The sequence below is a fragment of the Crinia signifera genome, chromosome 2 (assembly GCF_055691185.1).
Source record: "Crinia signifera chromosome 2, ASM5569118v1, whole genome shotgun sequence".
In the NCBI taxonomy this organism is placed as follows: Eukaryota; Metazoa; Chordata; class Amphibia; order Anura; family Myobatrachidae; genus Crinia; species Crinia signifera.
The window spans coordinates 265,491,519-265,516,643 of record NC_139218.1 but is presented as its reverse complement, the minus strand read 5'-3'; the positions used below and the strand labels follow the sequence as shown (position 1 = coordinate 265,516,643).

Genomic DNA, 25,125 nt, shown 5'->3' with positions numbered 1-25,125 from the left:
GTCCCCCGGCTCCCTGTGGCATTCGCCTCAGGGGTTAAAATTCGCCGTCAGGGGCAACGAGCCCCTGCTGCATTGAATAGGGTGACAGGGAGGGCTGGCAGTGAATGCTGCAGCCCCCGTAACCCTGCGAATGTGCAGCGAATCCTAAACAGGATTCGCTGCACATGGAGAAAAAAATCATTGAATACTCCTGATTGTTTGAGGCAGTAAAGGAAATTTTTTATTATTATTAAAATAAAAGATTTTTTACCACATAAACTATGGAAATTTTTTTCTTTTTTATTCATTGTATTTTCCATTAAAAAATAGGCCACTGCTTATAGTTTTTTTTTTTAATCCTACTTTTTATAACATTTTGTAATTAAATATTTAACTGTTTATGAAAAAAAAATGTTTTTGGGCCAGACACCTGCATCCGTGGGGTGAACATATTATTTCTTTGCCAAGACTACAGGACGTTAGAAAATTCCCTGCCTCTTTATTTCATTTTCCAATAAGCACATTAAGTTGCTATGGCAGCCCCTCATTAACATCATGCCAGAGTGTGCTCTCAATAGCTTGATAACAAGAGTGCATTACATGATCTGTATCAGGAGATTAATTAATTATACCCCTCATTAGAATACTCATTGACTAACAAGAAGCTGTCTGCTGACGCAGCATTAATATAGTACTTGATATTTCTCATAAATTTTCTGTATAATAACAATAAATCAGTGAGAACATTAGATTTTTTCTGTACATATTCATTAATACATTTTCTTTCCTTTTAAAAGTAGAATAATGAAAACTAGTAAAGAAGTAGGAAACATTGGTTATATTAGGTCACTTATGCTGCTTTCAGACCGCATCTCTGGCTTTGACCCTGTATTTGGAAACGTTTCCAAAAACGGGTCTGCCAGATAAAACCCCTTTCACACCGCAGCACTTAAACGATATATTACCGTTTAAGTGCCGATTTTTTGACACTGGCAGACCCAATTTTGGAAACTTTCCAAATACAGGGTCAAAGCCAGTGCAGCCTTCAGCCCTCCCCTCCGTGCAGCTCCCCCCTCCTCCCCCCCCCCTCGCGCGTGTCGACCGAGAGTGTGTCGACGCCCCCCGCGCATGTCGACGCCCCCGCGCATGTCGGCGCCCCCGCGCATGTCGACGCCCCCGCGTGTCGGCGCCCCCCCCCGTGTCGACTTACCCCGTGCCGGTACCTCCGTTGTGGATCCCGGCACTGCAGCTCAGTATGCTCGGAAAGCACTTATGAAAAAAGTGTCTTCCAGAAAATGGCTGCCCCATAGGAAACCCTGTTTAAAAAAACTGTCTTTCGTATGGGGGCAGCCATTTTCTGAAAGACACTTTTTTCATAAGTGCTTTCCGAGCATACTGAGCTGCAGTGCCGGGAACCACAACGGAGATACCGGCACGGGGTAAGTCGACACGGGGGGGCGTCGACACGCGCGCGGGGGGTGTCGACGCGCGCGCGGGGGGGGGGCTCCAGTGCTGTGAATACTTAATGAGCGCTCATTAAGTATTCACTGTGCTGAATTTAGGACCCAGCTCATTGGCTGGGTCCTAAATACCGTTTCAGAACCGATTTTGAGCCTAAAATACCGGTTCTGAAACGGGTAGGACCCTGCATTTTAACCGGTTAGAAAAAACGTTTTTTTCTAACCGGTTAAGTGGTCCTGCACCTTTCAGACCGCACACATTACCGTTTTAAAACGGTAAAAAAACGGCAATATACCGTTTTTAAAGTGCGGTCTGAAAGGGGCATAAGTAATAATGCAGTAAAGATCCTCATTTAGCGGTAATTCATGCAGGGCTGCTGCTAGAGTGTTCGATGACCTCCTGCAAACTATAAATTTGCACCCTCCAATACGTTACAAAGAGTCTTTTAATTTTTTTTATTTTTTTTACTGCAAAAGACATTTGAAAGTGTTAATTACCTACAGTCAGTTCTATTTTTCTGGAAAAATAGGTTCATGAACTCTGGGAGGTATCTACAAAAAGGCTTTATATATAGATTGAAGCAAAAAATATATACATATACAGTATATATATTCACACTCACCCTTTTTGTGGAAAGAGAAGTCTGAAGAACCTGCACTCCAATTATAAGACATCTCATAATTGGAGCGCCGGTTTTTCAGACTTTTCTTTCCACAAAGAGGGTGAGTGTGAATATCTTTTGAAAATGGACTGTGCACCAGTCCATATTCCATATAAGACGTGTACCGCAAAGTGCAAATAGTGCTGTGCCATTGAATGGCACAGCACTATTTGCACTTTGCGGTTTACGTTTTGAAAAAATGACCTGTAGGTCTTGAAACGTCGGCATGATGTACACTTCATAACACTTATATATGGATTAAACCAATATGGATTAAACATCACTTGTTTTAAAAAGTCCGTGGAGTGTCGCTGCTCCTTGCCTGGTCCAGAAGGATCAGGGGGTAAGATATATATATATATATATATATATATATATATATATATATATATATATATATATATATATATATATATATATATATATATATATATATATATATATATATATATATATATAGGACAAGAAGAGGTACCCTGTCAGTGCGCTAGAAGTTGTAGGCGGGCAGCAACTTTGTTAGTCCCCCCTGTTAGTGGGGGAATGGTGAAGGAATAGGTAGCAAGAAACAGAGTGCGCCCCTAATTGGCAGTGTCCACCACCAGATGTCCAAAAAACAACAGCCAAATTACAGTACAACCATTTAATACAATTTTTAAAAGACAATAAAACACTTTTTCATCTGTGTAGAGACATTGGTTCAGTTCGGTCAATGCAAGGAAAAAACCCAACGCATTTCATCGATAAATGACTTCCTCAGGGGTAACTTTCCATAGGCAACTTAACCTTGAATGCAGGTGTTATAACTCCAGATGTCAGAAGTTTTCTGACCCAATATGGAAGGGGTGTAAGAAAAGATCCTTTGTAGGTCTTAATCTCAATGTGTAACCGCATCTAAAAAAGTAGTCAATCTCCAAATGGGACCCTTTTGAAGGAAAGGGGGGGGGGGACTCCGGAAGGAATTAAATCAAACCGTATCGTGTAGTATCAACAGGTTCCAATTTCCAAATGGGACCCTTTTAAAGAAAAGGGGAGGGGGAACTTCGGAAGGAATTCAATCAAACCGTTTCATGTAGTATCAACAGGTTCCTCAATAGCAGAGCTCAGCATACATGTGGTAGACCAAACTGCAGTATATATACGCAACACAAAATCTCTAAAATTGCGCTATTAAGTTATAAAACATATATTGGTCGCTGTTGACACTCAGTCCCCTACTAGCTGGAACTGTAAATACTTCAAACACACCACCAATAGTGTCTTCAGCGCCCTCTGATTGTAATGTCCATACAATATAAAATAATAAAATATATATAAAAAAAATAATTAGATACACTTCAAGTTGTTCTTTTGAAGAAAATGAAGGCACTCAAAAAGAGCTTTAAAGTAATACGTATTTTATGGAAATTGGCCCAGGACAGGTTCAGGAACGGGGTTCCTGATGATGTCATATTTAATAAGAGGTTCCTGCTGAAAAATAGCACTGCCTACAGTACTTTGGATCCAGAGGGGTCTATTTTTTTTTCTGTGACTTCATCTTTCTTTTGTCTTCTGAGAAAAGAAAAAAGGATTTTTACAGCTGTGCCCAATTTACCAACCAGGTTCCTCAGTGAAACAATACATCTTTGCTGTGTGTTCTCAATTTACCAAACTGCGAAAAGCCAATTCTTTTTGCAGTTTTAGAGATAAATATAGCAGTGTCTCATTGTGGCATTTTTGTCACTTTGTTGTTGTGAGCCAGAAAAAGTAGTAGTTTGCAGTATTGAGCAGGCTCAGTATGGATTGCGGATGAATTGTAAGCTAACAAACACAGCTCATGCATGTCCAGCATGGACATTATATGGAACAGTCTTTTTTGGGGCCATGTGCGGGCCCTCTGACCTTCACAGAACAATACAAAACAAATGAGCGACTATACCCATAAGCCTTGTACGGTCCCAGAGCATTATGCTTTCGTAATTTTGCAGGGGGCTCGGCTCTTCATAAACTACCACAGTACTACTGCTGGGGGAACATACATATTCAGATCCAATGTATCTCTGCGAGGTTCAGAAAAGGAGGCTTTTCACCTTTATTGTTGTGCATCTCCCACACAGCATATATTTCATTATAAGAAAATACATAGGGAGAAACTGGAGCAGTCCCCTGTGTCCCAGGTGAAATAGGTCATGGTGTAATATATGTGTGATGATTGCTCTCAGTGTGCTGTATGGGATGGAGGAAATGTGACAGAACAGATTTCAATGTGACCTACAAGCTTTGACTTTCAAAAGTTTTGTTTTACTAGCTGAGCATTTGTAGCATTGTGTAGTCCTATCTAGCTCTTAGATCGAATAAGGATATTAACTCTGTGCAGGCCAATGTTGCTGTGAGCAAACCTCAAAATATCCGCTAAATATGCCAGTATTGCTCTCAGCAACTGTTCTTTTAGTATAAATAAATACAAATACAGCCAAGTCTATGGCATATATTCAATGCCGTGGGCGAGCGGTGACTGCGAGCAGGACTTTTTGCTCGCAGTCACCGCTCACCCTGTCAGTATTCAACTGACCCCCCCCTCATTCGCAAATTCCCCCTCGCTCCGTTTTTTGAGCGAGGGGGAATTTGCGAATGTGCCTCCAAAAGCTGCGAGAGCCAAGGCTAATTACAGCGAGTTTGCTGCACTAGACGCGGCTCTCGCAGTTTAGGGGAATCCTCGACGTTCTGTGACAGCGAGGATTCCCCCAGAACGTTGCATAGTGCGAGCGGCCGGCGCGGGGGTTAAACTGCGAGGATCACTGGTTTTCTGTGATCCTCGCAGTTTAACCCCCTCGCCGGCCGCTCGCACCGGCATTGAATACTGCACAATGAATTGAAATTTAGTTAAATATTGCACCAAAAAAAAAGAACAGTCACTGTGAGCGGCGCTGGCATTTTTAACTGATATTTTGAGGATCTCTCACAGCAACGTTGGCACTCAAGGGTTAATTAAAAGGTTTCCTTGGCAATTTTCATATCTATTTTGACAAATTCCCTTGGCACTCAAAGGGTTAATAAACCCCAGGCTTTGGTTGATGAGGCCAGAATACCAGGGATTGGAGATATTCGGATGGCTGACAGACCTTGGCAGGTATTCAATGCAGCCGGTGAGGGGGTTAAACAGCAAGGATTGCAGAAAACCAGCGATCCTCACTGTTTAACCCCCACGCCGGCTCTATTCAACGTTCTGGGGAAATCCTCGCCGTCACAGGACGGCGAGAATTCCCCAAAACAGCGAGACCCGCGGCTAATGCAGAAAACTTGCTGTATTTAGCCGCGAGTCTCGCTGCTTCTCGAGCCGCATACGCCAATTCCCCCTTGCTCCATTTTTTGAGCGAGGGGGAATTGGCGTATGCGCGGGGGGGGGGTGCGATGAATACTGACAGGGTGAGTGGTGACAGCGAGCAGGAAGTCCTGCTGGCTGTCGCTGCTCGCCCACAGCATTGAATATCTGCCCTTGTATATGTCGACAATCAATAGGTCATATGATTGATATAAATACAGTATGTTCTAAATTATGATAAGTAGACCCAAGCATGTACTGTATGTTTCCAGATATCTTTACTAGTAAAATAATAAGTAGAACAAGTAAAATAATAAGTAACACTCATTTTTCTTTAGAAATGTTGGGAGGTATATGGGTGGGTTACCTAATGGTCTACACAGCATATACTCGTAAAGATGCATGTGTGTGTGTGTGTGTGTGTGCAGTAAGTAATATGCAGAGGTAGACATAGCTGTAAAGTAATGGTGTTAGCAGAACACCACTACTTTAACCGTACCGTACAGTGATAAAAGGGGATTGGTGGTATCTGTGCGCACAATTTTAGCTGTAATGTTATTAGCAGCCCTCTGTTGACCGGAAAAAGAGCAAAAACACCCACTCTTTGGTTTAGCAAATCTAGGAAGAAATGGTCAGCAGAGATGGCGCATATAACAGTGCAGTGGGTATGCTATAAATGACCTGGACCCGGTTCAGGGCACTATGATCTCCAAAAAAAAAAACAATTTTACTTCACATAACAATAAAAACAGGGAGAACGTTTTCACACAAACCACGAGCAAGCGACCATCCTCTGCCCCCACCGCATGTGAGCACAAACCACTCCCAATATGCGCCATTTCAATGTTTTTTCCTTACAATTTTTAGCAGCAGCTGTATCGGACTTAAAAAATAACATATAATTAATTATCCTATCTCTACAATTGCGTGTTATATACCTATTTTCAGTTCCACTTTCTTGTGCAAGTTAATTAGCACAAGGTAATATAAATACATTGTACCTCCAGACTCCACTTAGTGAACTAATTAAACAACGTCATACAGACTGAACTGAATGGAAAAAGGTCTACAGAGAATTAAACGATGTGCATGTTGATATTTGTATATAGTAATATTCCTCTCACAGGTATATAACCAAATTAATTTGCAAAACCTAATAAACCATGGCTTAAAACATAGCCGATTTATATTTTTTGTTTGTCTTTATTTGTAGTACCTGTAATTTAATCTTGTGCTTATAATTTACATAATGTGTTGTAGATAGATAGATATTTTTTTACTTCTCTTCTTGAACTTGTGAATGGATTGTTAATGGTTTTTTAAAAATTATTATTATTATTATTATTACAGCGCTGTACAAAGGAACAGTACAGGGAGACAAAACTTAACATTACAGTAAATAAATAACAGAAAAAGGGGATGCAGTTTAAATCCCGGCGGTCGGGATCCCGGCGTTCAGAATCCCGACGCCGAAATCCTGACCGCCGAAATCCCGACACTTTCTCCTTCCGTGGGTGTCCACGACACCCCTGGAGAATAAATTATTGTGCCGAGCGTAGCGAGGCACCGGGCCCGCTGCGTGGCAAGCGCAGCGAGCCCGCAAGGGGGGGGCGATCCACGTCCCCCCCTTGTCGGGATTTCGGCGGTCGGGATTCCGGCGTGGGGATTTTGAACGCCGTAATCCCGACCGCCGGGAATCCCAGAAAAAGATTACAGGTAAAATGCATGCCACAGTTCAATACAAATTACATCTTAAATGTAGGTAGTGAGGACTTGATACGTACTACTAGGGGCTGGTAGTCAAAGAGGAACACTGAGGGTGACATTTAATGAGATGTGAAAATGGGATTTTTGCGATTTTTTTCGCCAAAAACGGCCGAAATCTCACTTTTTCTCTAATTCGCATGTTTAATGAGAGGCAAAAACCAACGATTTTGCAGCGAAATCGCACATTCTGAAAGTGCGATTTTTAGTCTCGCCGGAACTCGCATCCAGATGTTTTCCCATTGAAAAGTATACAATTTGCATATTTAATGATTGGCTGAGCTATGCGTCCATGGAGTCGCATAAGCCAAAGACGCTATCAGCCTCTGTAGCGCTGGGACAGCGCTACAGAAGGTGTTAGCTGTGCAGGAGAAAGCCGGCTCATCCCGCTGTCAGTGCGGGGTGAGCTGGCAATGCAGGAGACAGACTAGCGCTGGACCCTGGATTTGTAAGTATATTGGTGTAAAAGTCAAGTGTGTGTTTGTGTGTGAAATAAAGTTATACTTTTCTGTGTGTGTGTTTTATTTTAACATTATTTTTACAGGTGGGCTACAAGTCCCAGCGGGCCCATTAATGCCCCGCATGCTGGGACTTGTGGTTCTCCAAGTCCCAACATGCGGGGGAGGTCTGCTGGCACTTGTAGTTCTCCTGCATAAAGCAATGTTAGGTATGTGAGATCCTATCAGGCCGGTGTCCACTGGCCACAGATGCCGGTGACAGCCCCGGGCGGGTAACAGCCTGGAGGGGACCCCTTTTATTGGGGGGTCCCCACTCTTCCAGGTTCCCCCTTCAAGGCTGACCAGCCACGGTGCTCATGTTTTGGCCGTGGGACCTTATATAAAAAGTGTCCCCCGGCTGTGGCATGACACCGTTGGCTGTTGGAGCCCGGGTATCAAAATACGGGGGACCCCCATGTTTTTTGTCCCCCGTATTTTTTGGAACCAGGACTGGTCCAAGAGTCTGGGGATGGTTTCAGAAATACGGGGGGGGACCCCTATGCGTTTTGTCCCCCGTATTTTTGGAACCAGGTCCAGCTCAATGAGCCCGGGGCTGGTTATGCTCAGGAGGGGGGACCCCATGCCGATAAAAAAAAAAAAAAAAAAACACTTTTACACATTTTTTTACACAGGACCATGCACAGATCTCAATGATCTGTGCATGGTTCTGTCAAATTCGTCTGTCAGAACCTGGTCTATTTTTTGGGGCGATTTTTGGTAACGTTTACCAAAAATCGCACCCTATTACATTTGTGAGTTGTATATTTTATAATGGGAAAACATCTGGATGCGAATTGAAGTGTGACTAAAAATCGCCACTTCAAAATGTGCAATTTCGCGGCAAAAAGTGCATTTTTTTGTTACCGCGAATCGCACCCTACATGTACGACTTTTGGAAAACATGCGATTTCGGATGTTTTTTACCAAAATTTGCACATGTCTAAAAAATCGCCACCTATTACATTTCTCCCTGAGTGTTTGAGTATGGGAGAGCTGTGAGTGAAATGAGAAGAGGGCTTAGACGACAGTAGGGAAGAGGGCCCTGCTCTGAAGAGCTTACAAGGAAGGGCCAACAGACAGATGACATGAGGTGCAAGCAGGTGAGAGGTGGGTTGATGGCAGGATGTAAGCAGGTATAGATGGTCAACGCATGTGGCAGGGGTCAGAGGACAAGCCTCATCAATGATATTTAATGAAAATTATGTATGACATTTTAGTACCCCACTAGTAAATGTTTAATATCAATTATAATAAGCTTTGAATAAAAACAAAATAAAATACTGTAGTTTTAGCTATTAAATCACTGCGATTATGTTCTTTACTATAATATGAAGGGAGTCAGAGGCTGGAATAGCTCTCACAAATTAGACACTGTTGCTCACTATTTGGCCTATTCATTATCGGGGCCCTCAATAATTAAGGATCTAACTTGTCGCGAAAAAGCAGCCATCCCTGCCATACTTACCACAGCTGATTCCACTATTACTTAGTAGTGGTAGAGTTTACATTGCCAGGACCCTGCTACTGTTGACATCTGCCCAGGACTACCCCACTGACATTCAATGGCCTCTATACCAATCTGGAATCTTGGTCTGCTTATTCTGCAAATGATTCTGTTGATACACAGTACGCATGTTTCATTTGCTTATATTTCTGCAATTGTTAGGTAAAATTTTACAATGCAGCCCTATATTATACATGCTTGTTCTCATGTACTATATTCGTATATCCAGGGGGGAGAGCTTGATCTAGTTCAGCCTAGCTTGGGGTCATTCGTTTATCGCCCTCTTCATATCCTTATCATAATATCCTGAGATCTGGGGGGGGGGGAGGGGGGGGGTATAGTATAGTATAGCTTACAGTAATTTTAGAGGGTGTAAGATTAGTGTAATCCAAGTATGCCTGAGTTGAGTTGGGTAATGTAGGGAGGGGGGTTACAGAGAGGTTTGTTTTGGGTTTTCTTATTTTTGTTTATATATATATATTATTTTTTTTCTCTCATCCTGGTTAATTCCCAAGCTTGTAAGGCAATAGGTTGCTATAGTGGTAGAGTTCTATATCCAATGTTTTATCTCTTTCATTTCTATTGTGATGCTGTGCCCGTATGGTGCCTACGGGCATTTAAGAAGTTATTCTTCTTCTAAAATGAATACAATTTCAATATTCTGTTAAATATCCCTAATATATTTTCTACTGTGTTGAAATACTGCGATATTGTTTTTGATACAAACCAATGTTGCCTTAAGGTGCCCATACATGGTGCAAGGGTGCCGTGTGATGCGATGTGCGCTCCTGCGGGCATCCCATCGCACAGCACATAAAGTCTGTGCAGCCCGTGCTTTTTGAACTAGCTTCAGATCACTTTGCATGCAAATCTAGTTCAAAACTCACGGATATATTGTACTGTGTATGGGCACCTTTACTTTCCATGTTTTACTTAATTTATTTTTCTTTTTGAAAAATCAATAAAAACTACTGAATTAAAAAAAAATCTAACTAAACATAATGCATCCTGAATAAATTAAATAAAATATAACTAAATTAATAAAATATATAAAGAAAATAAGGTACAATGATGGATGTACTCCAGAGAGAATATCTAAGCCTGACACATGTTACAAAGTACCTTTTTCTGGCCTGTTCTTTTGCATGTGAAATGTGCATGCACAGGCTTCGGGCACGTGCGGCCATTTTTAATTTTTAATTTTTTTCCGATGTCTGTCTACTGACCGTCTGAGTCCCAACTGTCGGTCCGCTATACCACATCCGCTATAGGCACTCTGGGATGACCAATGACCCATTGATTTCACAGGCCAGTGATTTCTATTCCACAGTCTGTAAGTAAACACATTGGATGAGGTCCCATTTACAATGGGGCACATACTCACAACTCATGCTAAATTTATCTTTTCATCTGTCTGTGCAGTGCTACAGTTGCCACTGTTTTAATACTATACAAAGGATCTGCAATCAGAAAAATCTCTCTGCTGCTGTACCTGTATATACTGTTCTAAATAAAGATGCTAAAAAGGAAGGCAATGTTGGTAATCTTCACTATGCAAGTACGACTTTGTAAACAGTTGGAATATACTGTATGTTATCCTTGTCTGTGATAATTGTTTCAGGTATTCCCGTTGGCTCATGTAAGTGGAAACAGGAAGTTTATCACATTAATTAATCCCAAGGCTGTGAATCTTACAGACTACAAAGAGAAGCTTGAGCAAGCAATTAAGTCCTATGAAAGGTACAATTTACATCCTATGTATATTTACTAGACAATGCCGCTCTCTGTTTTTGCTCCGGTCTTCACAAAAAAATTCTATCCTGCTCTCTTATCTATTCTTATTAGAGCACAGACGAGCACACCTTTTGAATTAACATACTGTATTTCTGAACAGATAACCTGGAAAATGGAGGATTAAATTTATTTTTTGTTCATTAATCCTCAATTTTGACCCTTTATGATAAACATTAAAATATCTTATTCGTCTCCCCATCTAGAGGTTAATTTACTAAAGCTTCTAAAAATTAAAGGGGATATAGCAACCAATCAGATTCTATAATTTCTGTTGCATCCTAGAAAAGGATAGATAGGATAAGGTTTGGTTGCTATGGGCAACAGCTCTTCGAGAAATATAGACGTATTTTTCATGTTGGACAGTAACGCAAACCAATGAGAGCCAGGTTGCCATTTCCCATCCCTCAGAAGCCAACCATGACCGAGCAATGGAAATTTTAGCCAGAGCACATATATGACGTGAACAAATTAGTATATGGATCAATTGAGTCCTCATTAAATATTCCAAGACAACATCCTGTTGGGGGATGTATAGACCTGGGAATGCCCCACTCGGATAAGGTTGGCTTGACTCTATCCCAAAACTGTGTCACTGGCGAACAATCCCTCACCAAGTTCCAGAATGAGCCCATCCCAGTATCACAGATTAGAAACATAGAAACATAGAATTTGACGGCAGATTAGAGGCACGATCCCCAAATCTATACTATTTGGCAAGTATAATATATATTCTATGCAGGATAAACAGTTGGATTTGCTGTACTCTTATAGATACAGGGTCTGCTGGGTGTCCCCGGTCCTGCTCCCCCCCCCCATCCATCATTGTAGGGATCCAGGTAGTGGGGAGAGAGGTGAAAGGCTGGTGCTGCAGCACAGCCTCTCTCCACAGCTCAGAACACACTGCTCAGTGCTGTGTGCTGTACTGGGGAGAGAAGCAGCAGCAGCTTGTAATCTCTCTCTCTGTATGTGAAATAAGGATCCCCGAGCCCACACAAATTACAGGCCATGCCCCCTGCAGAGGCCATGCCCCCTCCAATTTACCAGGGCTGGCCAAACTGATTTCCCTGGAAACTGTAAAGTTAGGCCAACTATCAGTATGTTAAAATAATAGGAGCAGGAGAGAGATTAAGGGTCCAAAGTCAACCCATCATAACAGTAGGGAAATAGCAGGAGTAGTCGGGCTTCTGTATCTAAGAGGCATCAGTTGTAGCGTTTTTACTTAAAAAAAAAAAATGAAAGATCCATACTGTCAAAATGTGATGACAGCGGCCCGACAGCCATTTTAACCACAATCAACTGGTCTGTTTCAGGGGATAATGATGAAGTTTTGGGGGCCAGTTATATAGCAAAAGAAGAACGTGCAAAAACAGAACATCCCATGCTGACACAGGCTGACCAAGCCCACCACGGGCTCATTGGATGTCATTTGACATGGGCGTAATCATGTATGTAAATAAAAGTCACCCCCATTGAGTACAGCAGCCAATCATGCAAGTGCATGCTGTTGTCAATTACAGCTGATCAGTGCTAGGTGCATAATGCTGCGTGGCATTAGTCAATTATTATTAGAATTGTTTATTTATATGGTGCCACAATGGTTCCGCAGTGGCTGACAATATATAGATGTGCAAAAGAACAAAACAAGAAAATAGTGATTTACAGTACAAATGCAAATTCGGACAAGTACATGGTAAATAAAAGACAGTTGCAGCAGCGGACACTGACGCAATCATAAATATAACAGTAAAGGTGACTCTAATTATAGGTATTTCTCCTTTATGTTGTTCAATCGGAGATCTTGACCTCAGAAAAAAACAGAAAGAGATCTCATGGTGTAGACTCAGTGCTGATAATTTGATGACTTATTAGAAATGGTGAGATGCCCATACCATATTGGGGCCTCTCTTAGGCCAACGATTACATGTAGATCGGGGGTCACACACTTATTTATCCGTTTCATTAGGTCCTTCCATTTCCCTCAGAGATAAAAGCATAGAGGGAAAGAACTCATAGTGTAAAAAGTATAATTTAATCAATAACATATACACAGAAAATAACTCGTATATAAAAGCCTGGTACCGTATCTGGCCTTTACTGTACCAAAAAAGAAAAAAAAGAGACCAGCGCTAAATAATCCGGACGTTATTAAACACTACAAATAGTGTGAGTATTTCCACTATTGCTGCTGTTTAGTGGGACTGCTCAGCTAGCCCCAATTGAAACAAACAAGAAAAAGAAAAAAACTGCGCAAAAGGAAATACTAATATTCAATAAAATTTATTAGAAATAATAATTAATTATACGCTAGGTATGTGGCCACAACCTATAGAAAATTAATACATAAAACACATCTACATGAATAAAGATAAAGATCAAAATATGTATAGCATCCAATATGGCTAATTCAATAATCACAAATAACTCAATGTTAATTACCCTATAGGTTAGTTGTGCAGGTTATTGGATTAATCGGCTCTTTAAAAATATATATAATTGGATCCAGAAAGTCCATACATTCAAACCGATGGTGATGTTTTTTTAGATGTAATTAGTAGATAGTATGTTTCCGATTAGCATATAGTGCTGTTAATAGCAAACCATCAGGTTAGTTGCAAAGATTGTCTGGCCAGACATAAAAATAATAAAAAATAGGTAAGTACCTTTGGAGACTTGTAGCAAGTTGCAGTCCCTAGTGCCTCCCAGTTGCTGGAACTGAATTTCCTTGGTAGGTGCAACTATATCCGGAGTTTTAACACCAGTAGTTTGAAATTTGAAGGGCAGGTCTCCTCGGGTGCAAAAAAGTCAGCGTCACAGTAAACCATGAGAGAATGGAGGGTTCTTGGTTGAGCTCTAACGCGTTTCTCCGCCTGCTGTGAGCGTCGGCGGCTTCTTCAGAGAGAGAATATATGGATTGTGCATTATCCAATTATATATTTTTAAAGAGCCGATTAATCCAATAACCTGCACTACTAACCTATAGGGTAATTAACATTGAGTTATTTGTGATTATTGAATAGTTTAGCCATATTGGATGCTATACATATTTTTATCTGTATCTTTATTCATGTAGATGTGTTTTATGTTTTAATTTTCTATAGGTTGTGGCTACATACCTAGCGTATAATTAATTATTATTTCTAATAAATTTTATCGAATATTAGTATTTCCTTTTGCGCAGTTTTTTTCTTTTTCTTTACTGTACCAGGCTTTAAAGGATAAGAACATTTACTTTAATAGGAAGCGCGGGTCCCTACTGTTATTTTTTATTGTGTCTTTATTGTAGGGGGTGGTACTTCAAGGGACCCTGCCACATCCAAGTGGAAGCGCAGAATCTTACCCTACTTGTGTCATTACTGACGTAATTATACCAATGGCAGAGATATATTCTTAGAAAAGCACATGAGGAGAGAGGGCCCTGCTCTTTAGAGCTGACATTCTAAAGGGAATGTTATGCAGCACCAAAGTCAGAGGATCCAGGTGCCACTACTGCAAAGCAATCCCCAAAGGTGAACACCCAAAAACATGGCGAGTTTAAAAATTGGTGCAAAGTGTTTGCAGAAAAACATGAGTGAACATGAATGAGAACACAAAAGAGAAATGCAACAAACAGGGCGTTATACATAAGATATATCAACCACTAGTATGGACATAATGATAAATGACAGGCAAACAGAAATTGCAGGCACTGTAGGTCTCAAGTCCACACAGGGTATAGAGAAATAGGGCGAAATGGAATAGGGTGCAAAAATAGGAAATAGCTAAACGTAATTATTGCCTTGACTATTCATGAGATTTATAATGTTAATTTAAGTGAAATATTACTTCTGTAAGCATGTGGATAACAATAGAGATTTGGCCTTTCATCAGATACAGTAGATACATGAATCTATGAGGTAGTACTGTAAGTTGTGTTGTTGGCATTACATAAAGGGTCCGATTCAAGACCCCTCACCCGCCAGCCGAATCCCTTTGCAGGACTGTATACAGATTCAATCCCTGGCGCTTTTTCCGACAGGGGAAATAGCGGTGGGTGCCTAGTCAATGCTGTCTAGCCTGACAGCATTGAAGAGGCAGATTGACAGAACGGGCTGGACTTTGAAAGTTGTTTTACCATTTTGTTGATAACTCCCGTGAATTGTCGCGATCACGGCCGAATCTCAACAATCTACGGCTGTTCACACGGACATGCCCCCTTTCCACCAATCGCCAGGCAGGACATTGAATCCCACCTGGCGATATGCGGTCCAGCAAAAGGAAAAATGGGCCAGGGTCATGGCTGTCAGGACCCGGGATTGAATACCCCCTCAGTCACACACAGATATAAAAATGTGCCAGACATTAGCTTAAAAGCTAATCGCAGCAAATGTGGGTCCATTGCCGCCATTAATGAGCCAGTGGGCATGTGTGGGCCCTGTGTCTGCACCCTCGATCCATCGTTAATGGGTTGCGAGCTGCTGCAAATAGTTGCAATTGTGGAAAATTTGAAACTTGCGGCCCTTGACATCTGTACAAGTGCCGCATTGCTACTAACACGTTAGCAGAGACTCACAGGAGCTAGCACGCTGAGAGGTGCTGTTTGTCTCGATTGCAGCAATACTGTATAAGGACACATCTGTAACATCAAATCAATTGGTCAGATTTTAATGGTTTAAAAATGTTTGTCTCCCAAGTGGCCCAGAAATAATTAAGAACGTTGATGAGAGATGCTGTTTTCTCATCCCTTTATGTAGAAGATAATTGCATGGCTACAATGTGAGATGTAGCTTGATGCTATGGTGAATTTGGAATGCAAATCACTTTATTTATCATTTCAACTGTATCATCTATTTACTGAATTCATATTATGCTAATCATCTTCAGTGTGCTTAAACCACCTTTTGTGTCCTTCACTAGGCGCCTCAATCTAGTTGTGTGGAGGGCTTTATCACAGGAGGAAAGAGACAAGTAAGTCGCGACTTCGTGTGCAAGCACTTGCTAGACTGGGATACAGGAAATGTAGCTATAAAAAGAAATCCAGAATAAATAAAATTGGTTAAAATGCCCAAGAGCATGTAAAAAGGTTACTTGTATATTACTCTGCTGTTCACCAGAAATTTCATTTCTAATTACTGTACTCTCCAAAATTAAATTATATACCCCTAGGCTTGATAACATAAACTTTGGGCCTAATTTAGACCTGATCGCAAAGCAATTTTTGCCTGAAATGGACAAAAACCATGCTGCACTGCAGGAGGGCAGATGTAACATCTGCAGAGAATGTTAAGGGCCCCCATCCACTAAGGCGAGGTATCACATACGGTACCTTACATGTCATACCACGCCAATTCACCTGGCAGCTGCCGGGCGGCAGGGTCGCATACGATACATTGTATGCAGTTTTTTTGCATACTCTGGGGCAGATGTAGAAGCCAGTAGAAGAGATAATTGGAGATAAATTGGAAGTGATAACGCACCAGCCAATCAACTCCAGTTATTTTTCAAACACAGCTGATTGGCTGGTGCGTTATCACTTTCCACTTTATCTCCTCATCTGCCCCAGTGTATCATATGCGATCCCAGCGATGAATATTCATGGCAGCCCGGGAACGCACATGGAAACGCAGCTCACATCGCAATTGCAGGAAATTGACATGCGATGTGTCGAATGAAAAGTGTCCATATCGAGCTAGTGGGTGGTAGCCTTTAGATTCGGCTTAGTCGTGCATTAATGCATTTAGCTTAGTGCATCTTGGATTAGATATTGTTTCTGTGCAGGGTAAATACTGGTTGCTTTATTTTTAAACTGCATTTTAGATTTCAGTTTGAACACCCCCCACCCAAATGTAACTCACTCTGCATTGCAGCATTGTTTTTTTCATTTGAGAAAAAAATATTTTTGCGATCAAGTCTGAATTAGTATCTGTGGGGCAAATTTATTAAGCTTGGTGAAGTGATAAAGTGTCTGTTTTTTATCACTGGCCAATCAGCTCCTAACTGTGAAGTTACAGGCTTAGTTTGAAAAATGACAGGTAGGAGCTGATTGGCCGCTGATAAAAACCAGACACTTTATCACTTCACCGAGCTTAATAAATCTACCCCTGTATGTGTATAGTAATAGTTTGCAGTCTGTTTATACCCTGTAGTTATGAATGCTCCCCATCGGCATTGTAATGATGTTTGACAATGCCCATTTGACGCTCACTGTGGAGCTGTGATTTGTGCTGGATGCAGGAAGCTAAAGAGAGAGACTTAAGCTGGCAACAGACAGGTGGTCTGTCCTCTGATGGCTGTTTCTGTTAGTCTGAGGCTCAAGGAGAGCTTAACTGGGGAGAGAATGGAACACTGATTACTGTTGGAAAGGAATTGGCAAGAAAATATTTTCTTTTGAAAGAAATACCTCTTTCACTTCGCACCTCGGACTTGGGTTATTGCCGTGTTGCTGATTTGTCGGCCTGGGTCGAGGTGCGGTGTGAAAGCACCAAAGCTAATAACCCAGGTCGACCAACCCAGCAATTTGACCTGGGTTACAAGAATGATTAAACCCGGGTTGCCCTCTGTATTACGATCAACCAAGGAATTCAGCTTGCGAGGCCATTACACTCCCACAAGACAAAAGAGTTGTGTGGAATTGGCTGGAAGACACCCATTTGGAACACAGTGCGTATCACTTGACTGCACACATGAATGATTACTGACAGCAATACAATGGAAGTTTTCATCTAAATCGACTCCCATTTTCTAAAAGGGATCTCTTCACTAGTGCCTCATCACTAAATGATATAGATCAGATAGATACCTAAGACCATTCAGATTGACCAAATCTGTTAGTGTCTCATTCAGTACTGCAAGAGCACAAACCGCTAATCAAGGTCTGAACATACAAGAAGTGGTCATCAGTGAAATTGTAGGGAAAAGATGCCAACCACTAAGGATGAGAGACTAATCTATCATTTATCTAGCCAGGTACTGACTACAATGAAGCAACAATTATAACAGAGGGGTTTATATATCATTCTTACCATTATATTCCTCACTTTGGATGGGACTGATGTGCCACTGCCAGAACACACAGCCACTGGGTTGTCAGATATCATTTCAGTAACTCAGTCACAGGCTCAGTTCATGGGTACATTTTTGCAATGAATTTATGAAGATTCATCTTTTTGATGTGATAATGCATAATTTTTAACTAGCCATGGATGTGATGAGTCTTTCTACATGCAGCTCCTATGCTCACGTTCTTATTGCTGTTCGTGACTTGTTATCCATAGAGCAGCATTGATTTTGGAGGATCCGTTTTGATTATTATTAAAGAAAAATGATTTTGTTTTTGAAGTGGAATAAGCTATTAAGCTTACTATGTGACAGTCTACATAAACTCCAGTTCTTGGACATATGTGTGTGCAACAAGGATCAGCAAATAGCCAATATAAAACAAAGGACTCCACAATGTTAAAGACACTGATGTCAACATTTGTTAGCAGCAGTGTTGCAGCTATTCCTGATTAAAATTACCCTGATTGAAATGCCATTTATTATTTACAGCAAATGTATTCTTTAAGGTGTGTTCACATCACCATGCAAGATTATGTTACTGTGTCTTATTTACACACATACTTGTATGTATGTTTGTTCGTTCTTCATAGGCTCCTATGTAACTTGATGGATCTTGACTAAACTTGGTACACATACAGTACCCTTCATTATCCATCCTAAAATACTGACAGGGTTTAAACAAAAACAAATCCACCCTGTTCCAGGCTAAGGCCATATATGTATGATATATAAGATGAATTGGTTTGTTTGTTTGTTTGTCTGTCTGTCCAGTTATGCATTTGGGGTTTGGATGTAAGAAAACTTGACAGAGTGGAAACACTGAATCCCAAAGAGACATACTAAAGTGTTGGGGTCCCACTTGGACTTCCCAGCATTGTTGCCTACCCTCCTGCATTCTGCAGGAGACTCCCTGAAATAGCAGCAATCTCCCTCTCTCCCTCGTTAGTCTAGCAATCTCCCTCATTTCACCTAGCCCACATTACACTGTTATATTTTTTGGGGAAAAAAGGAATGAGAGATAGATACTTATACATTGATTCATCATCACGATTTCCCAGCACTTTACCAAGTATAGTAGCTCTTACTAGCTGCTTTGGGCTCATCTACATTTGGATATAAGTCATTTTAAAAGTTTCCTCTCAGATGTAGCAGTACACAGCCACGCTTCTAGGTGCCACGTTCACAATCTCTTTGCACAATCTCTCCATATATGGAATTAGACACACCCTTTGGGAAGAGCATGACACGCCCCCTCAATGGGGCGCTGTGCAAAATTCTACTACCAACTATAATCTCCCTGAAACTAGTTTTCAAAAGTAGGCAAGTATGCTTCCCAGTGGTGTACGCTGAGCAGAACTTTACCAGAGTGAGCCTGTTCTGGGCCTTCCACTGGATGAATTTGGAAGAAAACTTGAATGAACTGTAATAACTATAGACAGGATTATATGCAACATAAAAAGCTTGAAATATGCATGAAAAATACTTAAAATATGCATAAAAAGTGTTAAAATATGCTACATTAAATAATAAAAAAAGTAATTTTTCACTTCTTTATTTAAAAATCAGCATACAATTAGTTGCAAATAACCCTCAAAGATAGGTCCACAGCATCTGCAGATTAGACATCTGTACACAGGATTTTTTTTCTTCCTGGCTACTACAGCATACTGCAGCGTCCAAAGCTCTTCTTGCATCAACTACACGGACCCTCATCTCCAGCGCCGATGGATCAGCATAGCGTGTGAGGGCACGCAGTGGAAGGATTCCTCATACTCACTGTGACACAGCATTTCCTCCGCGCTGCATGATGTCACAACTCTTCCGCCCACCTCCTCTGCTGCAGAAGTCTTTCTCTTGGTGTAAAGTCCCAGGCCAGGGGCAGGCAAAGGTTTAGGAGCTTCATAATGGTGTATATCCAACACATAGCGTATATCCAAGGTTCCCCACACTGTGCACATATTGCCCCAGCCTGCACACTCTACCACTACCTGGCCAGCAGCAGCAGGGCAAAGCAGTGCTGTAACTCATGGGTGGTAAGAGGACGGGGCCTAAAATATGCCAATACTAGATTTTAGGTAAAATATGCAATAACCAGTGAGAATGGGCAAAATATGCGAATGCATATGCAAATATGCAAATGCATATAATCCTGTCTCTAGTAATAACTAACAGAAATAATTACAGTACCTGAAGTAATTGACTGTTATAACCATAATTCAGTGAACTAAAATAACTGACAGAAATGGAGTTAGGAAGACAAAAATGTGTACCCATGGAATAGCAACATTGATAACAAAAGGAACATTTTAAACCCATCTCACAATGGAAAAGTGATTATAAAACTGGACAGAAAAAACATTGGGAATCAGGGCTACTTGAAACACTCCAGAAACAAAAAACAACACTGGGCAGCCACCTCATGGGTGTGTTGGAAGAGCTAGTAAGCAACTCATTATTTTTAACATGTTGACAGTTCCTCCCAACTCATTGACAACCTAATAACTAACACATTTGAATCCAGGCAACGATGAGTACTTCTGCTAATATAGAATATCATAATAGACGAGGATTGGTACAGTGTTTCTGTTACCCCTGGCACACACAATTTAAATGATTATGGTAATTTACAAGATAATGTATTACTATTTATAACAACCTAGATATCTTTATATACAGAAAACTAACGTTTACATACTTATTGTTGAAGGTTTGACAGTGATGTTCCAGTCTCATACATGGAATATAAAGAGGCCCTGCTGCAAACTTTAGACAGTCTAGGGTGGCCTGTGTCTCCTGAAGATGTAATGCTGCTGGAAGATGAAATTCTAGCTGGGAAAACATATCTTCAGCAGGCTTCTGATCTACAAGAGGCCTCCAAGAGAAATTCACTAAAGGATGATTTAAATGAACAGGTAATCTACCTATGTTCCCAGAAACTGTACATGTCTATGCCTCATAAAGCTTGTCTTATATTCTGTAACATTCTAGGCACTAACTGACCATTGGGGGAATTCAGGGAAATGTTTTCCAGACAAGTATGTAAATAATACCACAATAGTAGTAATATATTAAAATGATGTGAACATATTACATATTTTGAGGAAAAATATTTACCATTTCACAAACTGAACTTCTTTCTTTAAATTACCTGCAATAATTCCCCTGATAAAACATGCCTAGTGAGCTAGTAAGCACCGCCCTAACGAACATGAGCCCCCTCCCCCCTCCACCGCCTGGATTCTGAATCCCTTCAGTAGCATGCAAGGAGATGTGTTTTCTAAAGGCATACCATACATTAAAACGACTTGTCCTAGGGACAAGGCCAACCTGATTTCCCTTGCAGCTCCCCGGGAGGGGTACACAGGATTAGGCACTTGATGTGCCAAGTTTTGCATATGATAAATCGCATGCAACTTATTATATGCAACTCCTGGGGAGCTGCAGGGAGAGAGCCGGACAGGCCCAGCGGACAAAGAGGTAGCGGGCGGGGGGCGTTGGTGAGCTGGTAAGGGGCTAGGGGCAGTGTACACAGAGGCAGCAGGTGGGGGATGCCGGTGAGGGGAACAGTGAGCTGGGCATAATTATCAGGGAGATGCAAGGAAAAACAACCAATACAAATGAATGGGCAGCCAATGATCAGCTGAGAGCTGTCTCAGCCAATAAGCAATTGGCTGAGACAGCTCTCAGCCAATCACTGGCTGCATATTCATTTTTTTTCCCTTGGAGCTCCCTGATCCTCATGCGCAGCTCACTGTTCTTCTCACCAGCGTCCTCAGTCCGATGCCTCTGTTGCCCCTGTCTGCCTCTCCCCCTCTCTCTGGCGTACCCCACCCGCTGCCTATTTACCCACTGCTACTGCTCGCCTGTCCCCCTGCCCGTCTCTCGCCCTGCCCGTCACTTACCTCACAGTGTCCCCCGCATCGGATTGGAGTCGGGCAATCTAAACGGCTGCACATAAGATTTAGTAACTATTATGTGCAGCTGTTTCGATTGCCCGACTCCGATCGCGCATCGGGTCGGAAGGGATGTCTAAACATGCGATTTGGGCTGGATCTGAATTGGGTGAAATCTGGCCCATATCGCATACTATATGGGGGCCTTAATACATCCCCTCAAATGCGGCTGCTAGCAGAAGAAATCATTCGATGGTCTCTCACCATTGAATGATTTCTCCTGCCTTCGGTAATAAAAGTCAGTCTAAACTGAATTCTATTACAGCCGCTATAAAAGGGGATGCGGTCATCTATTAGAATGAACTTCAGTCTACAGTCATTAGGTCGGCGCCACTAGGTCGACTGGCAGGAAGGTCGACCTGACTTAAGGTCGACATGGGCCAAGGTCGACATGACTTAAGGTCGAATTTGCATAAAGGTCGACATGAGGAAGGTCGACTGGTCATAAGGTCGACATGGGGTTTTTCACTGTTTTTTGAGCCGACATGTGCCGACAGGCGGTATTTCATGCCCTACCATCCACTAGGGCGTGGAGGAGGTTATTAAAGCTGTGGCGAGCGAAGCGAGCCACCGTGCCCGAAGCATTGCGAGAGAAGCGAGCGATGCGAGGGTCCGATTCTCATTGCCGACTGTGTCGACATTCGGATAAAAAAAACAGTGAAAAACCCATGTCGACCTTATGACCAATCGACCTTCCTCATGTCGACCTTTATGCAAATTCGACCTTAAGTCATGTCGACCTTGGCCCATGTCGACCTTAAGTCAGGTCGACCTTCCTGCCAGTCGACCTAGTGGGGTCGACCTAATGACTATAGACCTAAGTTCATTATGACAGATGTACCGATTCCCTATAAAAGGGGGCGTGCGCTGATGTCATGTGACATCAGCCACCTGCCCTGAGCAGGGAACGCCATGCCTGCTTTCCCAGGGGAACGCCCAATGCCAGAGTGAGCCTGTTCTGGGCCTTCCACTGGATGAATTTGGAAGAAAACTTGAATGAACTGTAATAACTATAGACAGGATTATATGCAACATAAAAAGCTTGAAATATGCATGAAAAATACTTAAAATATGCATAAAAAGTGTTAAAATATGCTACATTAAATAATAAAAAAAGTAATTTTTCACTTCTTTATTTAAAAATCAGCATACAATTAGTTGCAAATAACCCTCAAAGATAGGTCCACAGCATCTGCAGATTAGACATCTGTACACAGGATTTTTTTTCTTCCTGGCTACTACAGCATACTGCAGCGTCCAAAGCTTTTCTTGCATCAACTACACGGACCCTCATCTCCAGCGCCGATGGATCAGCATAGCGTGAGGGCACGCAGTGGAAGGATACCTCATACTCACTGTGACACAGCATTTCCTCCGCGCTGCATGATGTCACAACTCTTCCGCCCACCTCCTCTGCTGCAGAAGTCTTTCTCTTGGTGTAAAGTCCCAGGCCAGGGGCAGGCAAAGGTTTAGGAGCTTCATAATGGTGTATATCCAACACATAGCGTATATCCAAGGTTCCCCACACTGTGCACATATTGCCCCAGCCTGCACACTCTACCACTACCTGGCCAGCAGCAGCAGGGCAAAGCAGTGCTGTAACTCATGGGTGGTAAGAGGACGGGGCCTAAAATATGCACCAATACTAGATTTTAGGTAAAATATGCAATAACCAGTGAGAATGGGCAAAATATGCGAATGCATATGCAAATATGCAAATGCATATAATCCTGTCTCTAGTAATAACTAACAGAAATAATTACAGTACCTGAAGTAATTGACTGTTATAACCATAATTCAGTGAACTATTATGTGCAGCTGTTTTGATTGCCCGACTCCGATCGCGCATCGGGTCGGAAGGGATGTCTAAACATGCGATTTGGGCTGGATCTGAATTGGGTGAAATCTGGCCCATATCGCATACTATATGGGGGCCTTAATACATCCCCTCAAATGCGGCTGCTAGCAGAAGAAATCATTCGATGGTCTCTCACCATTGAATGATTTCTCCTGCCTTCGGTAATAAAAGTCAGTCTAAACTGAATTCTATTACAGCCGCTATAAAAGGGGATGCGGTCATCTATTAGAATGAACTTCAGTCTACAGTCATTAGGTCGGCGCCACTAGGTCGACTGGCAGGAAGGTCGACCTGACTTAAGGTCGACATGGGCCAAGGTCGACATGACTTAAGGTCGAATTTGCATAAAGGTCGACATGAGGAAGGTCGACTGGTCATAAGGTCGACATGGGGTTTTTCACTGTTTTTTGAGCCGACATGTGCCGACAGGCGGTATTTCATGCCCTACCATCCACTAGGGCGTGGAGGAGGTTATTAAAGCTGTGGCGAGCGAAGCGAGCCACCGTGCCCGAAGCATTGCGAGAGAAGCGAGCGATGCGAGGGTCCGATTCTCATTGCCGACTGTGTCGACATTCAGATAAAAAAAACAGTGAAAAACCCATGTCGACCTTATGACCAATCGACCTTCCTCATGTCGACCTTTATGCAAATTCGACCTTAAGTCATGTCGACCTTGGCCCATGTCGACCTTAAGTCAGGTCGACCTTCCTGCCAGTCGACCTAGTGGGGTCGACCTAATGACTATAGACCTAAGTTCATTATGACAGATGTACCGATTCCCTATAAAAGGGGGCGTGCGCTGATGTCATGTGACATCAGCCACCTGCCCTGAGCAGGGAACGCCATGCCTGCTTTCCCAGGGGAACGCCCAATGCTTTTATGGGTGCGCCCATAAAATGCTGGGCGTTCCAGTGATTCCCTTCCTCTCCTATCCGTGATAATGTCTCAGCGAGTGTGATACTCGTCTAAGGTGTTTGCACAGGGGGTCTGCACATGCGCTAATACGCGCATGTGCAGACCCCCCCCCCACCATCGGAATGGGGCCGAAGTCGGTCCCTTCCGATCAAAGTTGAATTAGGCCCATGAATTGCATTACTGTGTATGTATAAGGTTAACTTGTCTTTGTTTTTTGAAAAGTACAATGGCCAATGAGTTCAGTCACTGCTATATGTGTACTTCAAGGTCATTTCTGTAGGATGTGACTTTATGATAAATTAGTATTTCCAGGTTCTATATTGGCCTTTCTTTGCAAAAACAACTTCTACATATTGGTATTGATGACTGTACTTTGCTATGTGACACTGCAATCTACAAAATATCT

General features: G+C 42.1%; 1 protein-coding gene across 3 annotated transcripts in view; it reads left to right on the top strand.

The window, feature by feature from the left end:
- VWA3B (von Willebrand factor A domain containing 3B) overlaps positions 1-25,125 on the top strand; it is a 159,461-nt gene that overhangs the window by 79,728 nt on the left and 54,608 nt on the right. For all 3 annotated transcript variants that reach the window (XM_083168556.1, XM_083168557.1, XM_083168558.1), the window contains 3 exons: positions 10,786-10,904; positions 15,852-15,902; positions 20,701-20,905. In XM_083168556.1, the coding sequence (XP_083024682.1) occupies positions 10,786-10,904; positions 15,852-15,902; positions 20,701-20,905 (375 nt within the window). The remainder of the gene's footprint in view (positions 1-10,785; positions 10,905-15,851; positions 15,903-20,700; positions 20,906-25,125) is intronic.